At 47.4% G+C, this 27133-nt stretch overlaps 1 protein-coding gene across 3 annotated transcripts in view; it reads right to left on the bottom strand.

Annotated features, from left to right (window-relative positions):
* LOC135905185 (uncharacterized) overlaps window positions 1-27133 on the bottom strand; it is a 100911-nt gene that overhangs the window by 20979 nt on the left and 52799 nt on the right. For all 3 annotated transcript variants that reach the window (XM_065436206.1, XM_065436208.1, XM_065436207.2), the window contains exons 5-7: window positions 19880-20082; window positions 13625-13793; window positions 7966-8241 (exon numbers count right to left, since the gene is read on the bottom strand). In XM_065436206.1, the coding sequence (XP_065292278.1) occupies window positions 7966-8241; window positions 13625-13793; window positions 19880-20082 (648 nt within the window). The remainder of the gene's footprint in view (window positions 1-7965; window positions 8242-13624; window positions 13794-19879; window positions 20083-27133) is intronic.

Raw genomic sequence — 27133 nt, 5'->3', positions numbered from 1 at the left:
TTGACTCCAAGCCTCAATTTGTTGTTTTCCACTTCCCTATGCTCGTCGTTCCAGCGGAGAACACGTGGTTTAGAAGGCGATTCATCTCCTTTTGAGATACATATTGATGCTACATTGACACTAAATGCTGGTAAATATGCAACTGCATCGTCAGTACTAAGCGTGAGAACGTCATCACAGGCAAAAGGATGCTAGCTTTCTGTAATTCTTTCCACTGAGTCAACATTACATCGCGGTGCATGTGGAGAGCAGTCATCCAGTTGTCCTAATTTTCAAATAATTGAGAAATGGTCCCTCCCGTGTGTATTCGTAAGCACCTTCCACTACCATTATGGCATGACTGTACTTTTTGCGATGGCTGCATCTACCGACGAAATTGTGTTGTTTGCAACGCTGAAGAATGGTTGTTTCTATTTAGTAAACATGCACGTGTACCAGGCACGTACCCAGAGGGGACCCGTGGAGGCCCGGCGCCCCCCCCCCCCCAAATTATTCGGCATATCCCTCCCTCCTACCCTCTGACGCCACAACTCCTCACAAACATTCTAAAGCGCTGCCAAATCAATCTTCAGACTTGACAGCTATGCGGCGGTCAACCTTTCGTCGTTTTTTTCACTCCTCATATGCCCAGGACAGCCCAGGAGAGGCCGATGACGGCCCCTCCTGGGCTGTGAACACCAGTTTCTTTATCGATTCGGTGCCCACGCGATTAACTCGAGAGGCGTTCAGTTGCCACCATCTGTTCAACGACCACGCGAATCGCTGTTGATTCGTTAGTTCAACCTTCTTCGTTTAGACTGATCCAGGGACAAGGAAAGGGATTCGGTTCGTACTCAGCTGGTCTGTATGTTCGTGGAACGAGCTACGGCCGGAGACAACGTCAGTTACGTTTAACTTTTCCTTTTTCTTCTTTATTCCCCTTGAGTGACGGCTCACCGCAACGCTGGCAGATCCTCGGAACCATGCAGCCGTGATATGGTTTAGATAAGGTAGAAAAGAAAGTCAGGCAAAACAGCGTCCATCGTCAGGCCCTGCAATTACCGGCGAGATTATAAGCAATATGACTGTCACCCGTTACCTCGTCTGGTTTCCCCCTAATTATACACAAGGTTCAGTGCAAAATTGGGAACTGGAAACAAGAGTCGCAAGGAGTTGAGAAATTAAGCGATCTACTACGGAAGGGAGCAGAGGCAACAGGCAAACAGGACTGAAGAGCGAAAATTAACAAATTTAACCGTTGTTCACGAAAATATTTATCAATGAACTTCTTTTTATTTAAACAAGAAGTAGTGAAAGCGCCGCCGGAAGGAGATAATAATTCGGTGTGCTTTGAATGACGCTTCTACAGTTATTAGTCGAGTCACTTGACGTAGTCCCTCCTCGGATGTGTTTATGTGATGTTTTTCTAACTTTCTGCGATGGGCGCAGTACGTCTAAAAACGCAGCGTCCTGCGCTCTACGCGGTTGTATGGGACTGGCGGCCACGCATCTTTACGCAACTCCACAAATAACGATAGGAGTCGGTTTGGCACTTCGTAGAGCAGTAAACGAGGGATCCAAAAGGACAGTCATTGTTCCGCAAATATTGCTGTATAAATCTTTCAGAGTGAATTGCAAAAACGGTGTTAGAAATTTTTATTTTACACTGTCACTTGTTTACTTGTTCTTGGCAGTGTTCTTCCTGGGCTTCTTTCATGCGCGATTCCATTTGATGTGGTTCCTTGTTTGCCAAGCAAAGGAGGGGTGTATCTCGCAGGCGGACCTGTGAGGTACACTTCATTTTACTTCTGTTTTCCGGCTTTACGTGTCTTTATGGCGAATTGTGGGCATTATTCCAATTCGTACTAGTAAAGGTATCCCCCTCTCTCATTTACATAGAAATGTTACTTTACGCATTTTTGTGCAGGTAAAAGCCATTGCACTTCTTTCGTGGCAGGGCTGGCTAAATAATGCTCATGTTTTAACAGCATTGTTGTGACTACAACTGCATCAAGGGGCGTTGCAGCTATAAATCGTGGCAGGCGACACCCATATCGACTATTATGGCTACACCGCCCGATAAGGCTAGAGCGTTGTTAAGGTTTTTGCAGTAAATGGCACATTGCTGGAGAAAGTCTGTGTGTGTAGAATTGAGGTGTCTCTCTTGCGTACACAGCACCGTTGGATTAATCTTATGTAAGAGCTATTTTATGTCATCCAGATTGTGGTGTAGAACCCTGACATTCTATTGTAGTGTCCGTGTATAGCAATATTGGAAGTGTTTGTGCTGTGTGTCAAGAGAGGTAGACTAGGTTATCTCACGGGACCGTTGCAGGGCCCGTGATACGGGATTTTCTTTTTCTTTTTTGGTGGTGCTCCGCAGGGAGCTACGCCTTTGCTTCGACATCTGAGATGCCGGAGGTTGCATCCATCGCCTATTTGGAGGCGCTGGAAGATGCCTGCTCAGCGGGCGCACTTGGGCTTTTTTCGAGTCTCCCTGCACAGCAAGCCCACAGGTCTGCTGGCCTTCCTGGTTGCTCCTGCCGAGGTGGCTAATGGCGTCACCGCTGTACTCGGGCGGCCGCCGAAGGATGTGGCGCTGCCCCCAAGCGCGTCACATCGGCTCAGGAAGGAGTGAACTGATCGTGAAGAAGAAAACGCGTACGTGCCTAGCAGAGCTTAGCTTTAGTTTGACTTTCAGCTCTATGACCTCTCTTTTTCCACGAAAGGTACGATCGCTAGTAGGCGGGGTGCGCCCGTGCAAGTTGGCACACCGGGTTGCTGAATGCATGTGTCAAAAAAGTGTTGACATTGTCGGGCCCTTGGGCCATCTCTGCAGCGCGCACGGGGGAAGCCTTTGAAACGCGCGCCACAGCGGCACTCGTCGCATGGAGCATGTGCACCGATCGCGTTATCGTAAGAACTCGCGCGGGGACTGCAGGAGGGGTCGCTGCCCGATAAGAAGGCAGCGAAGACGGCACTCGGGGCTTTTTTCCAGGGCGCGGGCCTGGGGAGGCGCTGGTGGGGCGTGGCCCGTCTAGGTTTCTTTCCGAGCGTGCTGCAGAGCAGGGGGAAAAGCGTCATTGCATTGTGTCTGCATGAATGAGTGCTCTTGTTGTTCGCTTTTCGGACTATCTGCACGCCTGGTTCGGTGCTTGCTTGCTTTCTGCGCTTTATGCATTCTGTTATCACCCGAAAGATTCTGTTGGTTGATGGTTTGTAGCGGCCATTCTTTCGTCGCTCCCTTTGGCTTGTATATTTTGTTGCCTCGCTGTTCTGCTGCTTGCTTCTTTGCCTTATTTTCTGTTATTGGCCGCGAGGCTGCGGTAATTGTTTGAGTGTTTCATTATATCATACATTAAAGCGGTTTTCGTTCTTTGTGCCACTGGTCCTTTGTCGTGCTGGTCGCGGCTCGCGGACCCCCTGAGCGAAGGCGAGGGGCCTTCAACATTTAGCACTTAGCACGCACAAAAACTACACTTAGCACAAATAGCACGCCATCTGCAGCTTTGCGACCCATGCCCAAAACGCTGACACTTGAAGCATTCATGCGGATTTGCGATGTATGGATTGACACGAAACTTACATAAACGGTTTCGATCGATTTAGGTATATTTCTGATTCCGAAAGTAGTTAGTACGTGCTTGGTAGGTATTTCCTTGTCATCTCGGCTTATCGTCATTCTTTGCACCTTGAATACGTTCTGGTCTTGCCATCCTTCCAGTAGTTCGCTCTCACTGAGTTCCAGAAGTTCATCTTCCGAGATGACACCGCGCACTGTGTTCACCGACCTGTGTGGACCCACTGAAGCGGTGATGTCCCCAACCGCTACAAGTTTTAAGGTTGTTACACTTTGTTCTTTGTCGTGAACTTCGAGAAGAAGATCGCCGCTTCCCGTTTTCGTTACTTTATGACGTGGGCTTATTGTTTTCCATAAGACCTTTTGCTACAAGAAATTATGAAATCATTCGGACTTAATTTTGTGCTGGCTTTCCCAAGGTGGTACTTGGGAAAGGACACTTTCGATTGCATAACAAAAACTGAATGTTTCATGGGTGACCCACTGAAGCGGTGATGTCCCCAACCGCTACAAGTTTTAAGGTTGTTACACTCTGTTCTTTGCCATGAACTTCGAGAAGATCGCCGCTTCCCGTTTTCGTTACTTTATGACCTGGGCTTATTGTTTTCCATGAGACATTTTGCTACAAGAAATTATGAAATCATTCGGACTCATATTTGTGCTGGCTTTCCCAAGGTGGTACTTGGGAAAGGACAGTTTCGATTGCATAACAAAAACTGAATGTTTCAGGGGTGCGCCTCCTCTTCAGGGAGCGATGAGGCAATAGGGAAAACGCCTTTGCCACATAAACGCTAGAAAATTCGTCGGCGATGGTAGCCACCTACCACGGAGCAAAACAAGGGGGCGCTACAAGGTTGGAAGGATGCGAGCAGATGCCAGCGATGCATCACCGCTGGAACATAACATGTCCAAGGTTGGATAAGTACACCAGATAAACCACTGACCTGCAGAAACATGGAAGTAAGAAGTGAAAAAAACAGACAGGAACGATGAAAAGGCGAGAGATGAAGAAAAAATTCAAGAGGAGGGCAGGAAAAGACGACTGCCGATTTTCTCCACGTGGGTCAGTCTGTGTCTATGTGAAGCAGAGGCCAAGGAGCTGTGTTGCCTCTGCCGGGGGCCTTAAAAATCTGAACAGCAGGCATTGGCTAAATCCCCAGGATCCCGCTTTCCCCAGACACGGCTAAGCCACGCACGGCTGCACGCGAAAGGCTTCAATCCTCACGTGCTCGAATACGTGATGCCTGAACACAGCCAAGGCCTGCTCATGCAGATGGGCGTGCGGGCGCTTTCACATCCCAACGTCTTTTCTTCACAACGCTTCGTCACGGTCCGATGTGTTTAGTCAGGATTGAGCAACGACGTTTGCACTTGGGCCCACTGATATATGTGTTGCCAATAGACAGTTAAGTTAGTGGTGGCACACTTCCATACCATTGGAGAAGTTCGCTGTTCTCGTTACCCGTTTCACCTCTGTCCGTGCAAGTGCGTTAGGGACAATTCGCGCCTTCCAAGGGGCTCCGTTATATTTTGACCAACATGGACAGATTTGCCCGTTCGCTTGACGTGACACTATTACATGACATTACGGCCAGAATCATCGCTCAGACCTTCATTTACGTATTCTTTGCCGATTTAGGTTAATCTCCGGGATAATTACTACTTGCAGATTTGCCTTCCGTAATAATGGTACAATTACGTTCCGATAATACCATCTGAATAATCTGATAATACTTTAATCGCAGTCACCAGCATTATCAGGCAGGCCTTGTCGCGGAGGCATAGACTCGCTTGCTCACCTGTCAGGAAAAGAACGTGCACCTAAATGTTCCAACCAACACGGCCTCTGTGGTTCTCTCGCAACAGAAGCTAGTGATGAGCGCTGCACTTGGAGCAAGCGGAGAGGAAATCCGACTCCAAGAGAGATCCTCATCAAAGTAGTAGGGAAGACTGTTAATCAAATTCGTATGTAATGCATTACAAGTAACAAAATTACTTGAGACCACTACACTTTTGTCATACTTTTGAACGAATAAATGTAGTTCGAAGGGTTTTTTCAGTATACAACAAAGTGACTAATTACGTTTGTTCATTAGTCTTCCTTTTTCAACTACAAATATTAAAGCGTACATTGCATCGCGTCCTGAGCACGCGCCTTTCCATTAGGAGAAATCCTGTAGTGCCCATCTCACACTGCACCGTATTTTCCAAGTGCGTTTTGAAATCAAATCTTTTTTTCGCTGACTATATGAATCTTTTGGTGGCAGCACCCTTGGGCAAGGGCTTGCCAGGATGCGCGAGACTGCCAATGCATTCGTATATGGGGACAAAGGCAATGGTGGAAAAATGTCCGGTGACCTTGTAGAATAACCTCTGAACCGCGTTATTGACTTGTGAATTTACGTGCTAGATGATAGTTACAGCCACATTCTAGAGCGCAGCTCTTAAGCACCCGTTCCTGCTTTGAGCGTCAGCGTGCGTCGGCATCGGCGTCGTGGGCATAACCGAGCGAACGAGCAGAGCAAAGAAAGAAAGAGCGAACGCGAAGAGTAGCGGGGGACGATAAGTGAAGACAGCGCGAGCAGGAAAGCCGAGGAGAAGGTTAGAGTGAAAGCATGAGGCGGAAAGCGGAAGAGGAGGGTATGGCGAAAGCGCGTGAAGAAAAGCGTAGAGCCGCTCTGGGGCGACTATGGATACGATTGAGTGTCAGAGTGACGGGCACCGTCTGTTCACCGATCGCATGCACGCTAGCGCGTCCAGCGATACCATATATGAAAACAAAGCGCTGCATTAGCCGAGGTCTGTTTGCGGCGGCTGCTGTAAGTCGCGCCCACGCGTCACCCACGCGCTGTCTCTCGCAATCTCCCGATTAGTGAATCAGACGTGCCACACTTCTCTCCGTTTGCAACGTGCCGTCCGATAGATTGTCCGCGCCAGCCAATACATCGCGAAATGAAATTACGCATAGAGATGCCCTCAAATTTCGCATTGGGCAGTATCGTAATCATCGTAAATTTTTTCAGCATATTTTATTAAGGCAATTTGGTGCATTTTGGCATTGAGCCATTGTATTCCGCTCCCATTCTCAATAACGAGTGATAGCTCGCTGTTAATAATGGCAATAAATCTCCGCAGAACGTTAACGACTTCTCTGCTTCCGCAGCTGCACTTTCAATTGCGTTCGAATAAACATGGTATGCTAGTGTTCACGCACGCATTTTGGCTAACAGGTGATGACCTATTCATATTACAGGGTTTCTTATTTCTAGCGAAGTCTGCGTACAACTGATCTCTTCTGCGCTGTTTTTTTTTTTCAGCTCTTGCACGTACATCCAGAAATGCGCTTATTCGATTGTCGATAAATAAATTGCAAAAATCAAAGCTTTCGATTAACCGGGTGCGATATAATTACAGGCAGTGAACAACAGTAATTGCCCAAACGCTACCGCCCGCGCATGAACCGTCTCGGCATTTCTAATGTCATTCTTCTACACAACATTTACAAATAAATGGAGTGGTACAGTCGTGTTGCCACTCACTCGATGCTGCCAGCATGGCGGCATCAAAGCAAAGGATTACTGCACGTATTGCCGCAAGGGCCTGCTATGGCAATTAAATAGCTACTTTCTGCCGCTTTCAAGTACTGTACATGTGCCTGTCGCACGTTCCTGCTTTACTTTTGTTCGCTTCATCCTCCACAACACGGGATGGCCAGCAGTACTTGACCAGGTGTTCTACAGTACTCGTGTATCATTCACCAAGGCTCAGGGAAGAGAAACGCCTTGAAGATATGGCATGCTTTGGGGCTTTGATTACGTGATTTTTCCAGTAAAACTCACTCATGGCTCTCCACTGGTGTCGTTCGCCAGCGCATATTTCGTGTTAGCTAGCCTGGTGAAAAGGTTTTCAATAAGCGTCAACAATCGCTACAGCGTAGTGTACTGTGAGCTTCTCAACCAGGCCAAACTTCCCTCCGTGCATTATCTTCCACCACCACTTGCATTCCTCCGCGCTCGTCCACTTGCCCCTCCAAGCAATTGAAGGCACCACCCAGGCTCTCGTCATACGGCTCAGTAACAAAAGCCTGTCTAAATAACTAATGCAGATTACGGCTGTCTCTTTATAAAGATGCCGTGAACGCTACAGGGGCACGTGTGGTTACAACTTGAATGCTAAGACCTATTAGAAGCGCGGAATGACACATTTGATACATTAAGCTATTACAAGTGGCATTGAACAAGCCATTACAGCCACTACTTGCAGCTAAGAGCACCTGCAACTACGAGGGGATTCTAGACAGGCAAAGGGTATTGAATTTAAAAACCTACAACTCGCAAAACAAGCACATGATGATACTTTTAATGAATGCTTAAAATGCGTCATTTACGCTACTTCGTCGCACCCACCTTAATTTCCGATGATGGAGCAGGGAATCCAACGTCCATGCCAGTGACCGCATGAATGGATGGTGAGCACAGGATCCCCATAGACTCAGTCAGAGCGTATGCGTTCACTAGACATTCGAAGTCGCCAAACGCGGATTGCAGTTCCTTGTAAAGGGCTTCCGGAAAAGTGCTGCCTCCGATGCCAATGCGGCGGACCCCCCTGAGCGGTTTCCCTGTGCTCTTCATCTCGGCTAGAACAGCCCGTAGGTGTGCCGGTAGAACAGTAATGGCGGTCACCTGAATGGAAGGAATAAGATTACGGAGTAAGCCCTGAGAATGGAGGAAAGGAAAATTATTGCACTGCCCTTGAGATTTTTCGCACTAGCACTGAAATATTGCGCGGAAGTTCTCGCAGATACCGTCAGTGCTTTGCTGGTTGATTTTGTTCGGAGAATGGCGGTTGAATGCACTGGAGTGCCCTTTATACGACCGTGGTGTCGTCACCAAAGGGGCGATTCTCTGCTAATTTAATATAATCGAGCTAATTACAAGGTGGTTTATAAGCGTCTACGAATAAATTCACTGTTGGTCTCAGAATGCTGGTAAGTGACGATGGCCGATTGATGAATGATTAATGACAACATACCAGGAGGGGACATTTTAGCGCATGCACTTCGTTGTTGTGAGTTAGAACTGTTGGGAATCAGAACTGTATTTAAGCCCCTGTACACATTGGCAAGCAAGGTGGACTGCCCGGGCTGCAATGCCAGCTGCTTTGACGGGTCTGGGCAGCGACGCATTACAACGCACAGATGGAGGACGCCACAAAGGCAACGCATGGCATACGTGCAAAGACGGAATTAGGGGATCAGCGCTTGACTACATCACACGTGTTTGTTTTAAATATTGTCAAAACGGTGACACAAAAGCAGTCATAGGGCCCAAGGAAATTTATGAAATCATGGTTTATTCGCCATGATCCGTCGCCATGACCCGTTTACCTGTGGCCTCTGCCGGATATCTTCGCTTACTTCGTAGATCAATATGGTCATATTCTGCTCTATTAGACAGTTTATGTACTGACGACGCCACCCACACAGGTGGCGAAACGTTCATGTTTTTTTTTCAATCGTTGCTGAATAAAGCCAGGGCAAATATGCTGACAAGAATGAATCCCCCTAGGTAGCGGAACATTTTTTCAACGCACCGTGCTACACAGATACGAAAACTAGTCTTTGAATGCTATTACCAGTTGGATGAGGCAATCGTTTTCTAGTTTTTTAATGCAACACGCTTTCGATATCTCGCACTTCAATTCTTCCCTCCCCCTTCTAATGCTCCATGCACTGGAAAACGTTGGGGTGCGTCTGCACTTGCGGGCAATATACAACCAAGAGAGATAGAGCTGCATTTTCAAGTTCTCGAACGCGTGTGTTCACGCACATTCTACTGTGCCATACGTAAGATTTTCGGGACGACAATTGTCTCCGCTCAGCTAGGACTACATTGCAAGGACCGTGCGAACCAGTATGCTTCAGTACACACCCCTTGACGTGAGGAAGTCGAAGTTTCACTCTTTTTACCTACGTGAGGGCAGGCTTTTGAAAGTGTATCTCGGGCTGCGAATACAGTTTGTACATCGTATCGCCAGCGGACGTTCTTAAGTCCTTGAGATAATCGGTGCACATCTGGACAGTTGCTTTTCCCTAGCCTGATAATTGGATAATACAATTTCCCTAGTTATGTCATTGTAAGCGCATGTATCACTCTAATAGCAACCGTGAAGGGAAATAAGCTGCACAAGCCATCGTAAGACACAAGAAAAAAGCTCTCTGTAATTCCGCATGTGCACCGATTATCGCACGGACTAAAGGATGTGGCCCTGCGGTAAGGAGTGCGAACTCTCGCTCCCAGAAAAGCTTTCAAAGCACCGCAACCAGGAGGGAACTAAACTGCCTCTTCCGCACTGGTAGGTGTATATCGAGTGAACTACACTTGTACCCACATTCCTTGTAATGCAGGCATCGTTTACCGGATGTCCATGTCACGCCGAAAATCTTGCGTAGGGCAAAGTGGAAAGTGCGCCTACTCACGCCTTCGGGAACACCAGCTGTCCCCGAGAAACGAAGGTAGGTTCTGCCGGTCCAGAATACATTGCAGAGAGTGGGGATGCACTCCAGCGTTCGTGCAGCATAGACCCTCAAAAGGAAAAGCGAACAACTCAACCGCAAGGTGGCAGAAACATCTTGATTAGGAAATTTAAAAGAATGCATAAGCCAACTGTCAATAGCCCTCACAGATCAGGAGTGTCTGTGGCCGTGTAGCACAAAACGTTGAATTCCGACGCATTGAAAATATTCGTCTCTGTTTTTGTGAGCTATAGTGATTTCATGCTTCCCCATTCATTGTGCCGCAAATATCTTGACAAGTGAACTGTACCTCAGTGAACTATTTATTCGAAGCACCTTCCAAAATAAAGCAGTCGTGAACGTGCGCATGTGTTTGTTTCCTCCTTTGTCGCCATTCTTTCTTCGCGCAGTAGTAACATGAATGGCCAAGTGGGCTGGACCTGATCTTTCTGAGAACACAAGCACCTCCTTCCCTTTGAAAAATGTAGAAGGGTCCCTTGGTACTTGTATATTCATAATACTGGAATAAAGAAAAATACCTACTCTCACGTATATACATTGACACGTGTACTGGTTTGTCTTTATCGGGAGACCACGTTTCACCGCCTAACAAATGTTACCGCACAGCACCAGATGCGCCTGCATGTAACGGAAGTTTCTGGAATGTTATCGATGGTTCCATCCGATATCTGTCACCGAACTTTGTGTAATCTGATTGCATGTATGCGCGACGCGAATAGTGTAGAACTTTGTGGAAGACACGCAGGTCCCAGTGATTGCTCTGGAACATGCGACGACTGATGCATAAAAGTTGGTTTGCCGTTCACAGTATTGTTGCTGTGTATCACTACCATCACTACCATCACTACCATTCAACCATCACTACCAGGTGACATCTGGTGGGGGTGCTGGTTCGTTCATGTACCACATGCCCCCGCCAAGCCGTGATCCAAGCCCGGACTGCAAAGGCAAAACCTACGTTGTCCTGGATCATCGAGCAAGTCGCCGGCTACAACAGCTACCCCCGGAACACGGACTTCTACCTGAGACAAGCAAAAAGATCGTAGCCAAGACAGCCCCAATGACTGCCCTAGCGTCCCCCGTTATCCTGCAACAGCCTCGGCACCCACCGATCTTCCATGGAACCGCGACGGAAGACCCGAAATGCTGGCTGGAGACCTACGAACGAATCGCGACTTTAAACAACTGGGGCGCTGACGACAAGCTGCGGCATGTATACTTCACCGTAGTAAACGCCACGAGAATGTGGTTTGAGAACCGGGAGTTGACTCATGTGAAATTCCATCGAAGGATAACTTCGTGCGAGGAGCGCGATAGGACAACAAAGTCGACAACATATATAACGCTTTGAATGACGACCCGGGCTGTGCACGGGCTGAAGGCTGAATACGATGCGAGGTTGCCGTACGCAGAGAAAGAGAGGTAAGGGGAGTGGTCACTTTGTTCATATTGCGGCAGAGCTTTTCACTAATAAGAGAAACGCGGTTCCATTGTCAGTAAGTGCGTGTACGATGACGCCGTCTCCGGCAAGTTCAGTTTCGTTCGCTGGGGAGTAATGATCGTGACATGTTCGACGTAAACGCAGTTCTTGTCTATGGAACTGCGACTGTTAGATTTCTTCTCGGGCTCCAGGGCTGGGTCGGCGAACCATTGGGGAAATGGGTCGGTGACGTAGGAAAGGCGACTGGTCTGAATCGAAGGGGTGACGACTGTAACACGAGTTCGGAGGACGATTAGAGCGGTCACGACGCGGAAGTCGAGCAGACCTGTAGCTTGAGGCGCCCGCACTGTCAGGTAAACGGAGGCTGCGGCGGTGGAAGGATCGTGCCACGTGAGCCGGAAAATGGCAGGAATAGCATGCTGCCCGGTTATCAGGTGTTAGTTATGGGTTGACAACAGGGACTCCAGCCGCCGAGTAAGGGACGAGAATCGGATGTGAACGTGGTGGCGGTACATGGAAGGCGCCTGTGGCTCGGTAGACGTCAGGAGCCGGAGGAGTGTAAGGCCGGCCAAGAGCCTCAGCGTAAGTTAGCGGTCCAAGAGCAGGCTCCAATGAAGGGGCAGGCGGCAGCGATGCGGCAACTCGCGCCTGAATGACGTGACGAAGCGAAGAAGCCAAGGTTCTCGACGGCTCGGGTGTGCTAGTTGCGAGAGAGAGTTGGCATGCGACTTCCTGGCGGATGATCTGATTTATCTCCGGCGTTAAAGCAGAGGTGTCGGCAGCGTCGCAGCCGAAATTCAAGGGAGATAGATCCGCGTTGTCCTGCTGAGCAGCGCGTGTTGAGGCACGCTGATTGCGCAGCTCGTCCTAGTGCTCACAGAGCTGTATTACCTCGGCAATCGTCCGGGGACACTTTGCGCCGAACATCTGGATGGCATGGTCATCGGTGCCTTTCATGACGTGCTTGATCTTGTCAGCTTCGCACATAGATGAGTTGACACGTTTGCAGAGCGAGAGCACGTCTTCAATGTAACTGATAAAGTTCTCGTCCTGGCGTTGACCTCGACCACGCAAGCGCTGCTCAGCACGAAGCCGGCAAACGGCGGGACGGCCGAAGACTTCTGCCAAAGTTATCGTGAAAGCCGACCAGGTGGTAAGATCGGATTCATTATTGAGCAACCATAGGTTGGCCACGTCAGCGAAGTAAAATATGACATTATTTACCTTGGCGCGGTCGTCTCACTTATTATAAGCGCCTACGCGGTCATACTCGGCGAGCCAGTCTTCCACGTCATTGTCGTCTGTGCCGCTAAATTTAGCAGGATCACGCTGCCGGATGACGCCAGAGCACACGATGGCCGGCGGCACGGGAGCAGCAGCCTGGGACAAACGCGGATCAGCCATTTCACTAGCTGGTGTTAGCGTCCGACTGCGGGGCTGGAGAATGTCGAAGAGAAACCCCGCACTTCCACCAAATACGACGGGGGTGTTCACGTAGCAGCACTAGTTCTTGGTTTACAGCGGTAGACTGAAACAAGTCGGTGCTAGCGAAACGGGCAAGCGAGCGATTCTCGTAGTCGTGGTCTTTTTCACCATCACTATGCCCACTGCCCAATGCCATGAGTACAGACCACTCATCTGAATCCTTCGGTTAAAAGAAGCTAGTCTATCTTTTGTGATTATTTGTTCAATAACTACAACGAGTCATTTATATGTATGCCTGTGTGATGACAGCAACCCGAACGAATTTGTTTAACTAATGTTTTCAACTAATTTACCCAAAGACAATGTATGTATGTATGTATGTATGGATGGATGGATGGATGGATGCAACACTTTAATTAAGGTCCTGAGGTAAGCGACACAGCGGGCTGCGGGCCGCTCCCACGTTGGGACAGCCAGGCCTGTGAAAGACAATGTATGTCATTTTTGTATTTAAGCAGCGCAGTAGCAACCCGACTTAACGTCCAATCGGCGCTATGTGTTGTTAAATTAGTAAATAAATCAGAAGAAAATGAGGGTCAGGTGAAGCATGTTGTCAGATATATGTAGTTCACCAGGCAGACGCAAATCTCTACCGCCCTTTTACCTTGTACTGGGTGATGAACTGGCTGATTTGTGTCAAATTGGCGCCTGGTGTTGCCATAACCACGGTGGCGCCCAGTAGGACTCCGAAAGTGATGCATACGAAGCCGGAGCCGTGTGTAATAGGGGCCGCAATGAGCACCACGTCGCTGGCGTCCCAGGAAAAGCAGGGCCTGCGATTATTAGCGTATCCAAGAAATGGTTGTTTCAAGTGATTTGTATGCGCCATTTATATGACTTCGATTTTGGAAGGTCACCACTCAAGCAGTTTCTGAAGCATTTAGGAATTACATTACCTCGTAAAGTGACGGGTTCTAAACGTGTAGTGGGAACGAATGGGTGTAGTGTTGATTGTAGAGAAGTGCGCTTATTTATACAGGTACCTTACAGGTTGCGACTAGCGAGACTAGCGAGCGTTGAGGGAGATGGGGTCACCCCCTTTGTTTTTACAAAGAGCACTAAAGAATATATGATGATGATAATCATGATCATGATCATCATCATCATCAGCCTGGTTACGCCCACTGCAGGGCAAAGGCCTCTCCCATAATTCAACTAGCACGGTCATGTGCTAATTGTGGCCATGCTGTCCCTGCAAATTTCTTAATCTCATCCACCCACCTAACCTTCTGCCGCCCCCTGCTATGCTTCCCTGCTCTTGGAACCCAGTCCATAACCCTTAATGAGCATGGGCTATCTTCCCTCCTCATTACATGCCCTGCCCAGGCCCATGCCCACTCCTTTTCTTGATTTCAACTAACATGTGATTAACTCGCGTTAGTTCCCTCACCCAATCTGCTCTCTTCCTATCTTTTAACGTTACACCCATCATTCTTCTTTCCATTGCTCGTTGCGTCGTCCTCAATTTAAGTAGAACCCTTTTCGTAAGCCCCCAGGTTTCTGCCCTGTACGTGAGTACTGGTAAGACACAGCCGTTATACAGTTTCCTGTTGAGGGATAATGGCAACCTGCTCTTCATGGTCTGAGAATGCTTGCCAACCGCAACCCGCCCAATCTTATTGTTCTGATTATTTCATTCTCATGATCCGGATCCGCGGTCACTACCTGCCCTAAGTAGATGTATTCCCTTACCACTACCAATGCCTCGCTACCTATTGTAAATTGCTGTTCTCTTCCGAGACTGTTAAACATTACTTTAGTTTTCTGCAGATTAATCTTTAGACCCACTCTTCTGCTTTGCCTCTCCAGGTCAGTGAGCATGCATTGCAATTGGTCCCCTGAGTTACTAAGCACGGCTATATCATCAGCGAATCGCAAGTTACTAAGGTATTCTGCATTAACTCTTATCCCCAATTCTTCCCAATCCAGGTCTCTGAATACCTCTGAAAACACGCTGTGGATAGCATTAGAGAGATCGTATCTCCCTGCCTGACGACCTTCTTTATTGGAATTTCGTTGCTTTCTTTATGGAGCACTACGGTGGCTGTGGAGCCGCTATAGATATATTTCAGTATTTTTACATACGGCTCGTCTACGCCCTGATTCCGTAATGCCTGCATGACTGCTAAGGCTTTGACTGAATCAAACGCTTTCTCGTAATCAATGAAAGCTATATACAAGGATTGGTTATATTGCGCACATTTCTCTACCACCTGATTGATAGTGTTAATACGGTCTATTATTGAGTAGCCTTTGCGAAATCCTGCCTAGTCCTTTGTTTGACAGAAGTCTACGGATTATATTTGTGGTTACCTTAGTAAATACTTTCTAGGCAATGACATTAAGCTGATCAGTCTATATTTTTTTCTAGTCTGGCGTCCCCTTACTTATGGATTAGGATTATGTCGGCGTTCTTCCAAGATTGCGGTACGCTCGAGCTGTTGAGGCATTGCGTGTACAGGGTGGTCAGTTTTTCTAAAACAATCTGCCCACCATCCTTCAACAGTTCTGCTGTTACGTGATCCTCCCCAGCTGCCTTCCCCCTTTGCATATCTTCGAAGGCTTTCTTTACTTCTTCCGGCGTTACTTGTGGGATTTCGAATTCCTCTAGACTATTCTCTATTCCATTATCATCGTGGGTGCCACTGGTACTGTATAAAACCCTATAGAACTCCTGAGCCACTTGAACTATCTCATCCCTATTAGTAATTCTATTGCCAGCTTTGTTTCTTAAAGCATACATTTGATTCTTGCCGATTCCTAGTTTCTTCTTCACTTCTTTTAGGCTTTCACCGTTCCTGAGAGCATGTTCAATTCTATCCATAATATGTCAGCTGTCTTACGCTTGTTGATTAACTTGGAAAGTTCTGCCAGTTCTATTCTAGCGGAAGGGTTAGAGGCTTCCATACATTGGCGTTTTTAGATCAGATCTTTCGTCTCCTGTGACAGCTTACTGGTATGCTCTCTAACGGAGCTACCACCGACTTCTATTGCACACTCCTTAATGGTGCCCATAAAATTGTAGTTCATTGCTTCAACACAAAGGTCCTCTTCCCGAGTTAACGTCGCATACCTGTTCTGTAGCTTGATCCGGAATTCCTCTATTTTCCCTCTTACCGCTAACTTATTGATTGGCTTCTTATGTACCAATTTCTTACGTTCCCACCTCGTGTCTACGCTAATTCGAGTTGTTACTATCCTATGGTCACTGTAGGGCACCTTGCCGAGCACCTCCACATCTTGTATGATGCCAGGGTTAGCGCAGAGTAAAAAGTCTATTTCACTTCTAGTCTCGCCATTCGGGCTCCTCCAGGTCCACTTTCGGCTATCCCGCTTGCGGAAGAAGGTAATCATTATCCGCATATTATTCTGTTCTGCAACGTCTACTAATAGCTCACCTCTGCTATTCCTAGTGCCTATGCCATATTCCCCCACTGACTTGTCTCCAGCCTGCTTCTTGCCTAGCTTGGCACTGAAGTAGCCCATCAGTATATAGTGTATATTATTTTGGCTTTACTAAACGCCGATTCCACGTCTTCGTAGAAGCTGTCGACTTGCTGGTCCTCATGACTGGATGTAGGGGCGTAGACCTGTACAACCTTCAATTTGTTAAGTTAATTTGTCAATATTATTAACTTTCACAACAAGACCTGCTCCTCTCTCGCTAATGCTATAGAATTCCTGTATGTTACTTGCTATATTCTTATTAATCAGGAATCCGACTCTTAGTTCTCGACTCCTAGTTCTCGTCACAGGATGTTCCCGCTTTTTGGCACCGTATATGCTTTTTTTTGGCCTGCTAACGTTACTAAGTCCTATTATATTCCATTTACTACCCTCTAATTCCTCCAATAGCACTGCTAGACTTGCCTCGCTAGATAACGTGAATAGCATATAATCGCTTGCTTGTAAACCTGTCTGTACCAACACTGGAAGCAACTCTGCCGTCAGTAAGAGGATCTCGTTCTTGACCTTAAATGTCCGATTCGGATAGTCCTCGCACGCCGATTAGGGTTCAATAAGGCAGCTCACTCTTTTTTTTTTCGTCTCTACGTAGGCACTCTGCGCACATTGAGCTGGAAACGGAACAATCATCTAAGCAATTAAAATGAGCAAGGCATGAGCATCCGGAGCATAGACCTCAGACTCTGCCCAGGCGGCGCTGCGGAAAAAGCCGTCACTAGCGCCCCCATCGGAGCCTTGGCACGGACTGAGTAGTGCAAGGAGAGCTGTCCGCAAGCGAAGGTGCATAGGCTACAATAGACCCCTCTCTTTCGTTTGCGTTGAGGCACAGTTTCCCAAAAATAAAGAACCTGGAAAGCTTCTTCCGCCCATCCGTGTTCCGGAAAGGAAGCTCAGCAGAGCGAAGTGCGTGTACAATATAAAATAAAGTCTCAAGTGTTATTTCGGCGTGCTGCAACTCGCAAGTACAGAGAGCATCAGGATTGTCTATAGGCATAGCGGCATAACAATCTAAGCATTTCCAATTGGTTCATATTGAATATGTCCTGAACACAAGATTTAAGTGTCTCCTACGTTTTTATGTATTTTATCGTAATGTTTTGTCTCGCAATTATTTACAGAGAGTATCTTTTCATAACTTTTTCCAGGGCAGCAAAGAGAACACGTTTTCCAAGGCAGCAAACAGCGTGAGATCACAACAAAAGAAGCTTCTTACAGTGTCTACGCGCTGCATCTTTCTTTCTCGCTGGAGCTACAGCAGCGCTCATACCTTAATTTGAACTTTTCGCCTACGCTTCGAGCAATAAACGCGCACAAATAAATGTATATACACGCGACATTTTTTTTTCTTTACACACGTGCGTTACTTCGCAATTACTCGTCCAGTGCTCCTACAGCAACTTCATTGCTGACATTTGAAAAACGCAGTCGAGCACGCTCACCACATTGCGAAGCGTGCTAGTATCGGCGCAGGACATACAAAATACCGAAAGTAGAAATGAGCTCGCGATACAACGATGCTCTAGAACAGGATTTTGAATTCATAAACGAACCAAAATGTTTGGTTAAGCTGACGTGCCAAATCTCTCCGTTCCACTTGTTGAGTCAAGCGGAGGCGCACGTCTGTTAAAAGGTGGAGATATCGGTGGCACATAAGCAGGATGGTTCGCAACGTTGTTTTTTCTGTTACCAACGAAGTGGCGGCTGCAAATTCTTGAGTTTTCGCTTGGTTACCACGGTCCTTCGTCAGGGCTACGCAACACACTTACAGAAGAAAAAAAAATGTCGCAATTTCTCATGCGAGCCGATGTGTTGTGGGGAATGCAAATAATCCGATTACCCAACAGGTTGAATGGTCCAGCGCTCTCACCTTTCCCCTTCATACGATCGCGATGGAAATCGGTAAAACTGAACGTTGTTATTCCGTCCTTAACGTTCATGGCAATTTACAACACAACAGTAGCGTCGATTGCGGCGTTTCTTCGTAGCGCGCGGAGCTATCGCGGTTGCCGTCGTTTCCGCCGTCAGTCTGAAAAGTGAGCCAGTAAGCGCTTTATGGCACTTCAGCGGCGCGTCCGACTAGCGTAGAAATTATAGCTCTCTGTCTGGGTGTTAAATGCGCAAAACACTCGCAATATGGACCAAAATCTAGTTAAATTGTTGTTTCGCCGTCGCTAGCTGCATAGGCAACTTAGCAAGGGAGTCAGGCTTCGCACTACTCAATTACTGCCTATTCGCTACGGCAGGTGGCGCTACTCGTCCTGCAAAACTCCAGAGTCTGACGTCCATAAAAGACGGCAAAAGCGAGTCCCTTTGCTAACGTCACCATGGGGCCGCAATTACTTTTAGACGAGACAAATATTTAAAGTGTCGACGTGGGCCGCAAGGAAGCAACAGAAAGTGCGCATGGTCGACTATGCCACCCTTCTGCTCCTCTGTTGTACTCGTGTATGCCTTTGAATGCTTCGCAAAAACAAGGCATGCTCAGCAGCAAGTCAACGGCAATGACCTCATCACAGCCGCGTTGGCCTAATTTGACCGCCATTAAATATAGCATCCAGCTGTGAATTCACCAATCGTGTATTGTTGTTGCCTCACCTTACTTCAATAATTGTAGGAACACTACGATTTGAGTTCGCTTGATTGGATTTCTTTATGTGCGAAGGAAAATCCGAAAATACAGAAAAGGCGCCGAAAATAGCCCTTGTGTGCTAAGGGTCACCATTGCACTGTCTTTCGTTCATTGTTTCTATTTCACTACTTAGCAAAGTAATGAACTGTACTGCTTGAAAGCCACCATGCTTCAGCAGAAATGGGATAATTCTTCTTGGCTATGCTCTGGAAGCTACTGGACCTGGACAGAATGTCTCTTTATACGCTGCTAAAGAGTTCCCTAAAGGTATGTTTATGTTTCACATTTTGTTATCTCAAATAAATTTCACTGGATTTATTATTACCAGGGCATTGATGTCAATGATGTCACCAGTTACACATAATATTAAATTACTGTGCACTTCCGTGTAGTATTTCTTCTCTATTTTCGCGTGTGTTATTATCTTTGTTTATTTTTTTGGACCGCACCACGTTACCGCCATGGCTGTTCTCTACCGAAAATACGGCACTCATATCATTTGAAAACGTAAAATATATATCACGTGAAATTTGAATAAACATTAAAAACAATTCCGGAGGTTGTGAAGATAGCCTTAGGGCGTACACAGCGTGCAAGGGAAACGACAACTGGAACCAGCTGCAAGCAGCCGTACTATTCGGCGGAGTTATACGATTGTGCAGAAACTGAGCCCCCTTGCCCTCCCCCGACTACCCGTCGCTCCATGCCAAGATAAGTAGTCCCCGTGAGATATGTAGTAGCTATAGGGATCGTGAATGCACGTACCCTGCAATCGCCATATTTGCGACGAAGCCGTAGTGGGTGGTGACCGCGCCTTTGGGCAGACCTGTGGTGCCAGACGTGTAGCAAATGCCGAGCACGCAGTTTCTTGGATCTTCGACGGGAACCTCACGAAACGAACCCTCCTCGAAGTCGCGAAATGGTGCCGTTGATACGAATCCTTCCGCGACGCCCATGGTAAAGAATCCCTGCAGAAACGCTCTATTAGTGTACAAACAAGCATTCCCGAAATAATGAATGCACCCTTAGCGCATGCTGTGACGCTCACCATTACTGCTGATTTCTTATATGTCGCTTTGCGAGAAATATTACTAAGGTAAAACCGTGAACGAGCATCCCATCAAAGACGCTTTTGAAAGTGGCTTCAAATGATGAATTGTGAAAATGATCCGAATATTCCATCTGCTACGTTTATCGACCTAATAAATTCGTATTACAATGCTGATTTTCTTTTAGAACAAATTAAGAGGGACAAGAAGGGGAGGAAGCCGTGTGTAAAGCGACATATGTACAAAATAATGCAGGTCGTCACAAAATATAGGATTCATTTAGTTGTTAGAGGGATATTGCTATTAATTGCATACAAGAAAATAACAAACAAGTTGACTGCGGGCCTCTCGAATCCTACTAACAAGTATTGTTAACACATGTTTCCCACGGTATTAACGAGGCAAAGAAATTAACGCAGTTCGCAGGTCTAAAGCAATCAGTAAAACGCGAACCCTTATACATTAACGATTGATGGTAGCGAATACAGTGAAACTTCCTTGGCTAACGAATTAAATGATCAATTTTTATGTGACGGTGGGACATCGCACTCTAGTGCTTCAACAATGGAATCTAAGAAATATCTATACTACGAGAGCTCCATTTTTTTACTACCTTGCATTGAAATGGAATTTCTTTTCGTTCTGAAGGCATTGAAAATAGATACTGCAACAGAGACTGATGATAAGAAGCAGCACCAATCATAGCTGTTGTTCATATTGTCTCGACTCCATTATGCCATATCTCTAACAGTGCTTTAGCGAATGGCATCTTTCCCGATTCTGTGAAAATCTCCAGAGCACTTGTGTTGCATGAAGAAGACGCCGTTGCAGATTTAAATAGTTACATATCGAGGTCCCTATTTCCTGTTGTCTCGAAAGTGCCGGAACGACTCGTAAAGTGCAGCCTAACTAAATTCCTGCATGAAATGCACGCCCTTGTGGACGAACAATTTGGCTTCCGTGAAAACAGATCTACTGAATGGCACCTGTTAAGAGTCTAGCGGCGCGTCCATAGCGTCCAAAGCAGGTGCAGAAGAAGATGGGCTAACGTGAGCAGGTTGCGCGAGAGCGCGCTGGTGCGTCCGACCTGAGCATCCCCGGCCGCTGCCAAGATCGCGCTGGGCCATGGCTGGCCGGCCTAAATAAACCATGACTCTGACGTCTACCTCCTCGCGCCGTCTTCCACTAGATCAAAGAAGAAATTCTCAGTAATCTTGAGAACACATCTAACAAGGTCGGTGGTTTCCCGGATCTTGGAAAAGCTTTCAACTCCACTGAACATACCATCCTAATAAATAAACTGGCATACTCTAGAATTCGCTGGTTGGCCCTAATACTGATTCGAGTCTACTTCACTGCTACGCTATAACACACGTTATAAAATGTATTGTTCACAAAAGAAGGAAGTAGCACTACGTGTCCCCCAAGGTTCAATTTTAGGTCCCGTATTTTTTTTTCTATGCGTAAATGATACTGTAAACATACCGCTTACACCAGTATGCCTGTTATGCTGACGAGGCAAGTTTGTTTTGCTGAGGCAGCAGCCTACGTATGCTCGAAACCACAGCCAGTAATCGGGTAGATCAACTTTTAGTTTGGTTAGCAAAGAACCAGAAACAGCTAAACGTCAGTAAAACTAAACATGTTGTTTTTGAAACCTAGAAATAAGCCTCGTGACTGTCCTGTCAGTATCATGTTCAGTAGTTGTGTAATCGAGCAGACTGAAAATATTTAAAATTTTTAGGTGTAGTTTTTGATGAAAACCTCAGTTTTACACCGCACGTAACGAATATTGAGTCTAGTATTTGTGGGTAAATAGCCATAATCTTTAGGTATAGGTGCGGTGTTCCTATTTCGTTAAAACACCGTCTTTATTAGGCGTGAATTGAGTCCCGTCTTATATAGTTCTTGCCTGTTGGCATGGGAGACTACATTTTTCTAGAAGGTTTCATTTAGGCTTCATGTTATAGTGATTTCATTTAGGTTTTTTCTGTCTGTCTTCCTTTCATTTATCTAGTATTTATTTTGTTGACGCTTTTCTAGCGGCTCTTACAGGTTTTGTCGCTTTTTTTTGACGAAGACGCTCAACTGGACAGAACATCGTTCAACTGTTCTGTCCATTTCATTGTTTGTCACATGGTTCATTTTTCGCGCGGTCACACGTTTTATTCATTTTTTTAACTGAGTGACTATTAGAGATTTTAGTTTTGACGCAGACGCTGCACTTAGACGCCCTTTTTTCATGTTTTTTCCGTGTTATTCGTTGGTCATTATTCCAATAGTCGTGCGGGCTTTATCACTGACTGGGCCTTAGGCGTTGGATTGGTGTTATGTTTTGGATGGTTTGATAGTGAAGGGTAGACGCTACTTTCTTATGCCTCGTTTTTTCTCCCCGTTGGCTTAGTAAAGACTGTGCTCGATAAATTGCTTCCTGTGCTGCTCCACGTGTGGTTCTTGCTTGCTCATTTGATCTTTTGTGCCAGATATGATTCCTGAGTGGTCAATGAATTGCTGCATTTTACTTGTAATGCTATGTTCAGACTACGTTCGTAAGGCGCCGATTTTTCGTAACATACGTAAGCGGAAGCGCAACAAGCGTATGCGTCTAGTTCAGACTGCGAACGTAAAGGTACCAACGTGCGCAATTCTTGCAAAAATCGTGGGTGAGAGTGTTAAAGGGTCGGCAACATTTACGACTGTTATGTTACGACCATTGCGACACAGCCAATGACCGATAAGCTTTCGGCTTTCAACAACCGGTGACGACACTTCCGTCCTCCCGTCTGCAGACAGCTCCGGGCGCGGGAAGTGCCATTCCGCCATTCCGTGCGTACGATTGGCTGTGTTCGTGAAAATTTTTGCAGTGCACCTTGCGCGACTGTTTTCAGTTCATCTGGTTTATCCGCCGAGGAAATCGATGGCCGCAGATGCGTGCTCCCAACTTCGATGAGTGGTCTCATTAGGTTTTCAAGGAAGCGGAACAGCTGGGGCGACATGCGCATGATGTTATGAAACATCGCAGCGTCACCAACTCGGAGCTTGGCGAAAAGGCTGTGAAAATCGCCGTCCACGGCCCTGTCGAGAAATACTTGCCGCACCCAAACCCTTCTGCGTCGCCTTCGTCGTCTTTGGGCGATTGAATACATGACCATAAGTTTGTTTTGAGCGTGAATTTCTTCGATCTCGGCCAGCGCTCGCATGTTGGCAGGAGCCATATTGGACCGCTGGTGACGTCGATTCTGCAGCTCCAAATTTAATTGGCCTGTTGTAAAAGCCGTAATTTAAGCAGCAGTAAATGTGAACAAAGGTGCCGGCTTAACTGCCGTAACGTTTTTTACAGCCGTTACGTTCGATACGCCAAAAGAGCTGTTACGCGCGTTACGACCGTAGTGTGAACATAGCATAACGCATCGTGTATGATTCGGCTTGATTAACCTACACAAGGCAGGCTTGTTGCGGAAATAAACTTAGTTGCGAGTGGCGCTGGTCCTGTCGTTTGTGTCCTTCTTCAGTCCTGGTCTTCTTGCCTTGCCTTTACTCATTCAAGCATGAACCGACTAGCCCAAGCAAGAGTTTTACTTCATAGGTTTCTAGTCTGTGGCCAGCATTGTTGCAGCCTGTGTCGTAGTCCTGCTCTTGAGAGAGCCGTACGCGTGCAGGCTGTCTAGCTTCTTCGGCGCGTTGTGTAAACGCATCTGCATCCGTGTCAGCACCATCGCCTTCGTACGGAAGCATTGCATTCAACATCGTCCGTACTTCTCGTCCATTAACAATGCTGAACGGAGTCATCCATGTAGTTTCTTGCTAAGCAGTGTTGTACGCAAAAGTTATGTAAGGCAAGATCTCATCCCAAGTTTTGTGTTCGACATCCACATAAATGGACAGCATGTCTTCAAGAGTGTTGGTTAGGCAATTGGTGAGTCCTTTGGCTTGGGGGTGATAGCCTGCTGCCTTGCAGTGAGTCGTTCCAATGAGCATCAGGAAATTATCCAAAAGCGCTGCTATGAATGCGGTTCTTCTGTCTGTGATTACGATGGTTGGTGCACCACGTCTCAACAAAACATTATCTATGAAAAATCGCGCCACCTCTGCTGCTATGCCTCACGGCCCGGAGAGCCTTTGTTTCGGCGTAGCGTGTCAGATAATCAGTCGCGACAATAAGCCAGTGGTTTCCTGCAGTAGACGCAAGAAGTGGTCCCAAAATGTCCATTCCGATCTGGTCAAATGGTGTGTGTCGAAACCGAGCGGCTTGTAGCAGGCCCGCTGGTTTTGTTGGGGGCGACTTGCGCCTCTGGCACTCGAGGCGATTCCGTGCATGATGTTTCACTACCATGGCGAGTCTAGGCCAGTAGTACCTTTGTCATACTCTGTTCAGTGCGCGCGTATAGCTTAAGTTGCCAGAAATTACCTCGTTGTGACATGCTTGGAGTACTTCAAACCGAAGTGGTGTAGGAACAACCAGTAAATAGTTGCATACGATGGGCGAAAGGTTCCTTTTGTAAAGTCCTCTTGAAAAAATTCTAGCAGCCTTGGGAGTTCATCTGTCTTAAAAATGGGTAAGAGCAAACAACTCAGGGTGATCACATTGTTGGTCTACAACGGCTTGGCGTATCAAGAACACCGAAGAATGGCGTTTCACCTTCATGCGATGAAGCAGTCGACTCTGCCGGTGACCGCGATAAATTCACAAGCTGCGCAGACGCACCGTTGTAAGGACAAAATGGAATTCATCGAACAGGAAGCGATTAAAGCAGCCACGAAACTAATTTAATTTCTGCATTGTACTTGTATATCCTTGTGCTCCTGCTTCAATCACTTCCTGTTAGACGAGTTGCATTTTGTCCTTGCAAAGGTGCGTCTGAGCGGATTGTGGATATATATGCCTGTAGGTCTGGCTTCAAGAAAATCGGTTGTTAGTTTTGCGCCTGTGTTTGCGCCATTTCAACATGGTTCTCGTGGTAAAATACAACTAGCCCAACATTTAGCTGTTTTACCATATTACTCTGGTAAACCGAAACTGCTCCTACTTAGAAAGTTGCATAATGATACAGGCACTTATTGCACGTACGTTTAAAATCTATGCCATGCATGGATATTCTATGACATGAATACGTATGTATGCTATATTTTGTGGGGTAAGAAGAAGAAGACCGCGTGTGAAGGACGAACTCCGAATGAGCTCCGGCTCTTGGAACACCTCACAGCTGATCTTTTGTTTCTACAACGTGCTTACCACCACCAGTCGACGGCTCTTAACGGGTGAAATCTTTTGAGACCAAGATCTGCCAGATCCGGTGAGACCTCGGCCCTTGGACATTTCGAGGCAAGCAGGCCGCAGCGCTAGGCCTAACGTAGGCGCCGCGATTACGGCGCGACAGCATCGCGTGCCGCACATGCCCACTGCACTGCTACCGTGACGATGGCTGCCCGATACCCCCTGCCTGCTGCAGCATTGGATGAAACCACACCAGCCGCCGCTATGGATCAAGAACCGACTCAAGACAACGAAGACGGGACTTGGTTTCTCGTGGCCCGCAAGCGCAAGAAACAGGTCCAAGCTACGTCGAGCTTACCACCCAACACCGAACCTGCACAGCAGGACCACCTACATCTCACATTGCGCAGTAAGAGCTCGCAGCTGCCCCCGCTACCGATCGACGACTTGAAAGTGGTCTTCCGACCGAGAGATGGACTGAATCTCGGTGAGTGGCCGCAGCACTCTATAGCCAGGGCTATAGGCACAGCGGCTCAATTAAACGAGAGCACGCTCCACCAGCTAACCATCCGCATACGCCGAGAGCAGAACGTCGCAGTGGTCAGCACACCGGACGAAGAACTAGCGGCAAGACTGCAGCTGATCAAGTCTATATGCCTGGAAAACAAGCAGTACGAGGTTCAGGCCTATGTGGCTGCTCCGGATGCTTCCTGCAAAGGAGTCATCTCCGGCATCGAAAAGAACACAACCCCGACAACGCTGATGACAAATATCCGATCACCAATGGCTCAGGTCCTGCATGCAAGAATGATGGGAAATTCAGCCACGGCCATCATCACGTTCTCTGGCATTCGGGTTCCCCGGTACATCTACTATTACGGAGCAGAATACCGGTGCTACATTCATAAACCCCGACAGCAGCTGTGCACCGTGTGCCTCTCCACGGGTCATCGAGCAGATGTTTGCCCAACCCCGGATAAACCCCGGTGTGCTGCGTGCGGAACTTCCAACCCTTCCGAAGGACATGATTGCACGCTGAAATGTTTTCATTGTGGTGGTGAACACCCCGCCACTGACTCTCGATGTCCTGTAAGGCAACGCAAACCCTTTAACAAAAGCCACGTGTTCCGAGCGCAGCAGAAAATGGCGGAGCAACAACTCCAGCAAGACAAGAAGTCTAGCAAGGTAACGACATTCAACGGTGCGGCACCTGCGACTACTGATGCAACACGTGGTCGTCCTCGCTACCGATCCCGGGGACACAGCCAGTCCCAAAGTCGCAGTAGGTCCAGGGTCCGCATGCCGTCCAAGGACCAGAAACAACCACGTGGTCGAAGCCGATCTGGGAGCCGCAGCCTGACGCAGCAGAAACAGCCACCGAAGGAACCTCAGGCCGCGTGGACGAAAACGCCCGACCATCTCACCAGGAAGGCGACAGCGGTGAGTTGGTCAGCGCAGTTTCCCCCTCTTTCCTCCTCCCTTCCTTCACCTCCGTCCGCACAGCAAACAAACAAACAAAACAAACTGTCTCCCACAGCGACGCTTTCACTCACCCAGACACACACACTCGCACCTGAGAAACTTCCTCACAATTCCTGCACCAAACAAGAAGTGTGCGAAATGATAGAGGAAATGACAACTGTTTTAAGAGCGGAGATGCAAAAAATGAAGGAAGAGATCATGGCTGATGTCAAGCACATGCTACAGCAGGTCATACAACAAGCCATGACTGACATGAAACAATTCATCAGTGCA

Source organism: Dermacentor albipictus, chromosome 3 (assembly GCF_038994185.2).
Source record: "Dermacentor albipictus isolate Rhodes 1998 colony chromosome 3, USDA_Dalb.pri_finalv2, whole genome shotgun sequence".
Taxonomy (NCBI): Eukaryota; Metazoa; Arthropoda; class Arachnida; order Ixodida; family Ixodidae; genus Dermacentor; species Dermacentor albipictus.
Note: the sequence above shows the minus strand (reverse complement) of the source record. Positions and strands in the feature narration are given on the sequence as shown.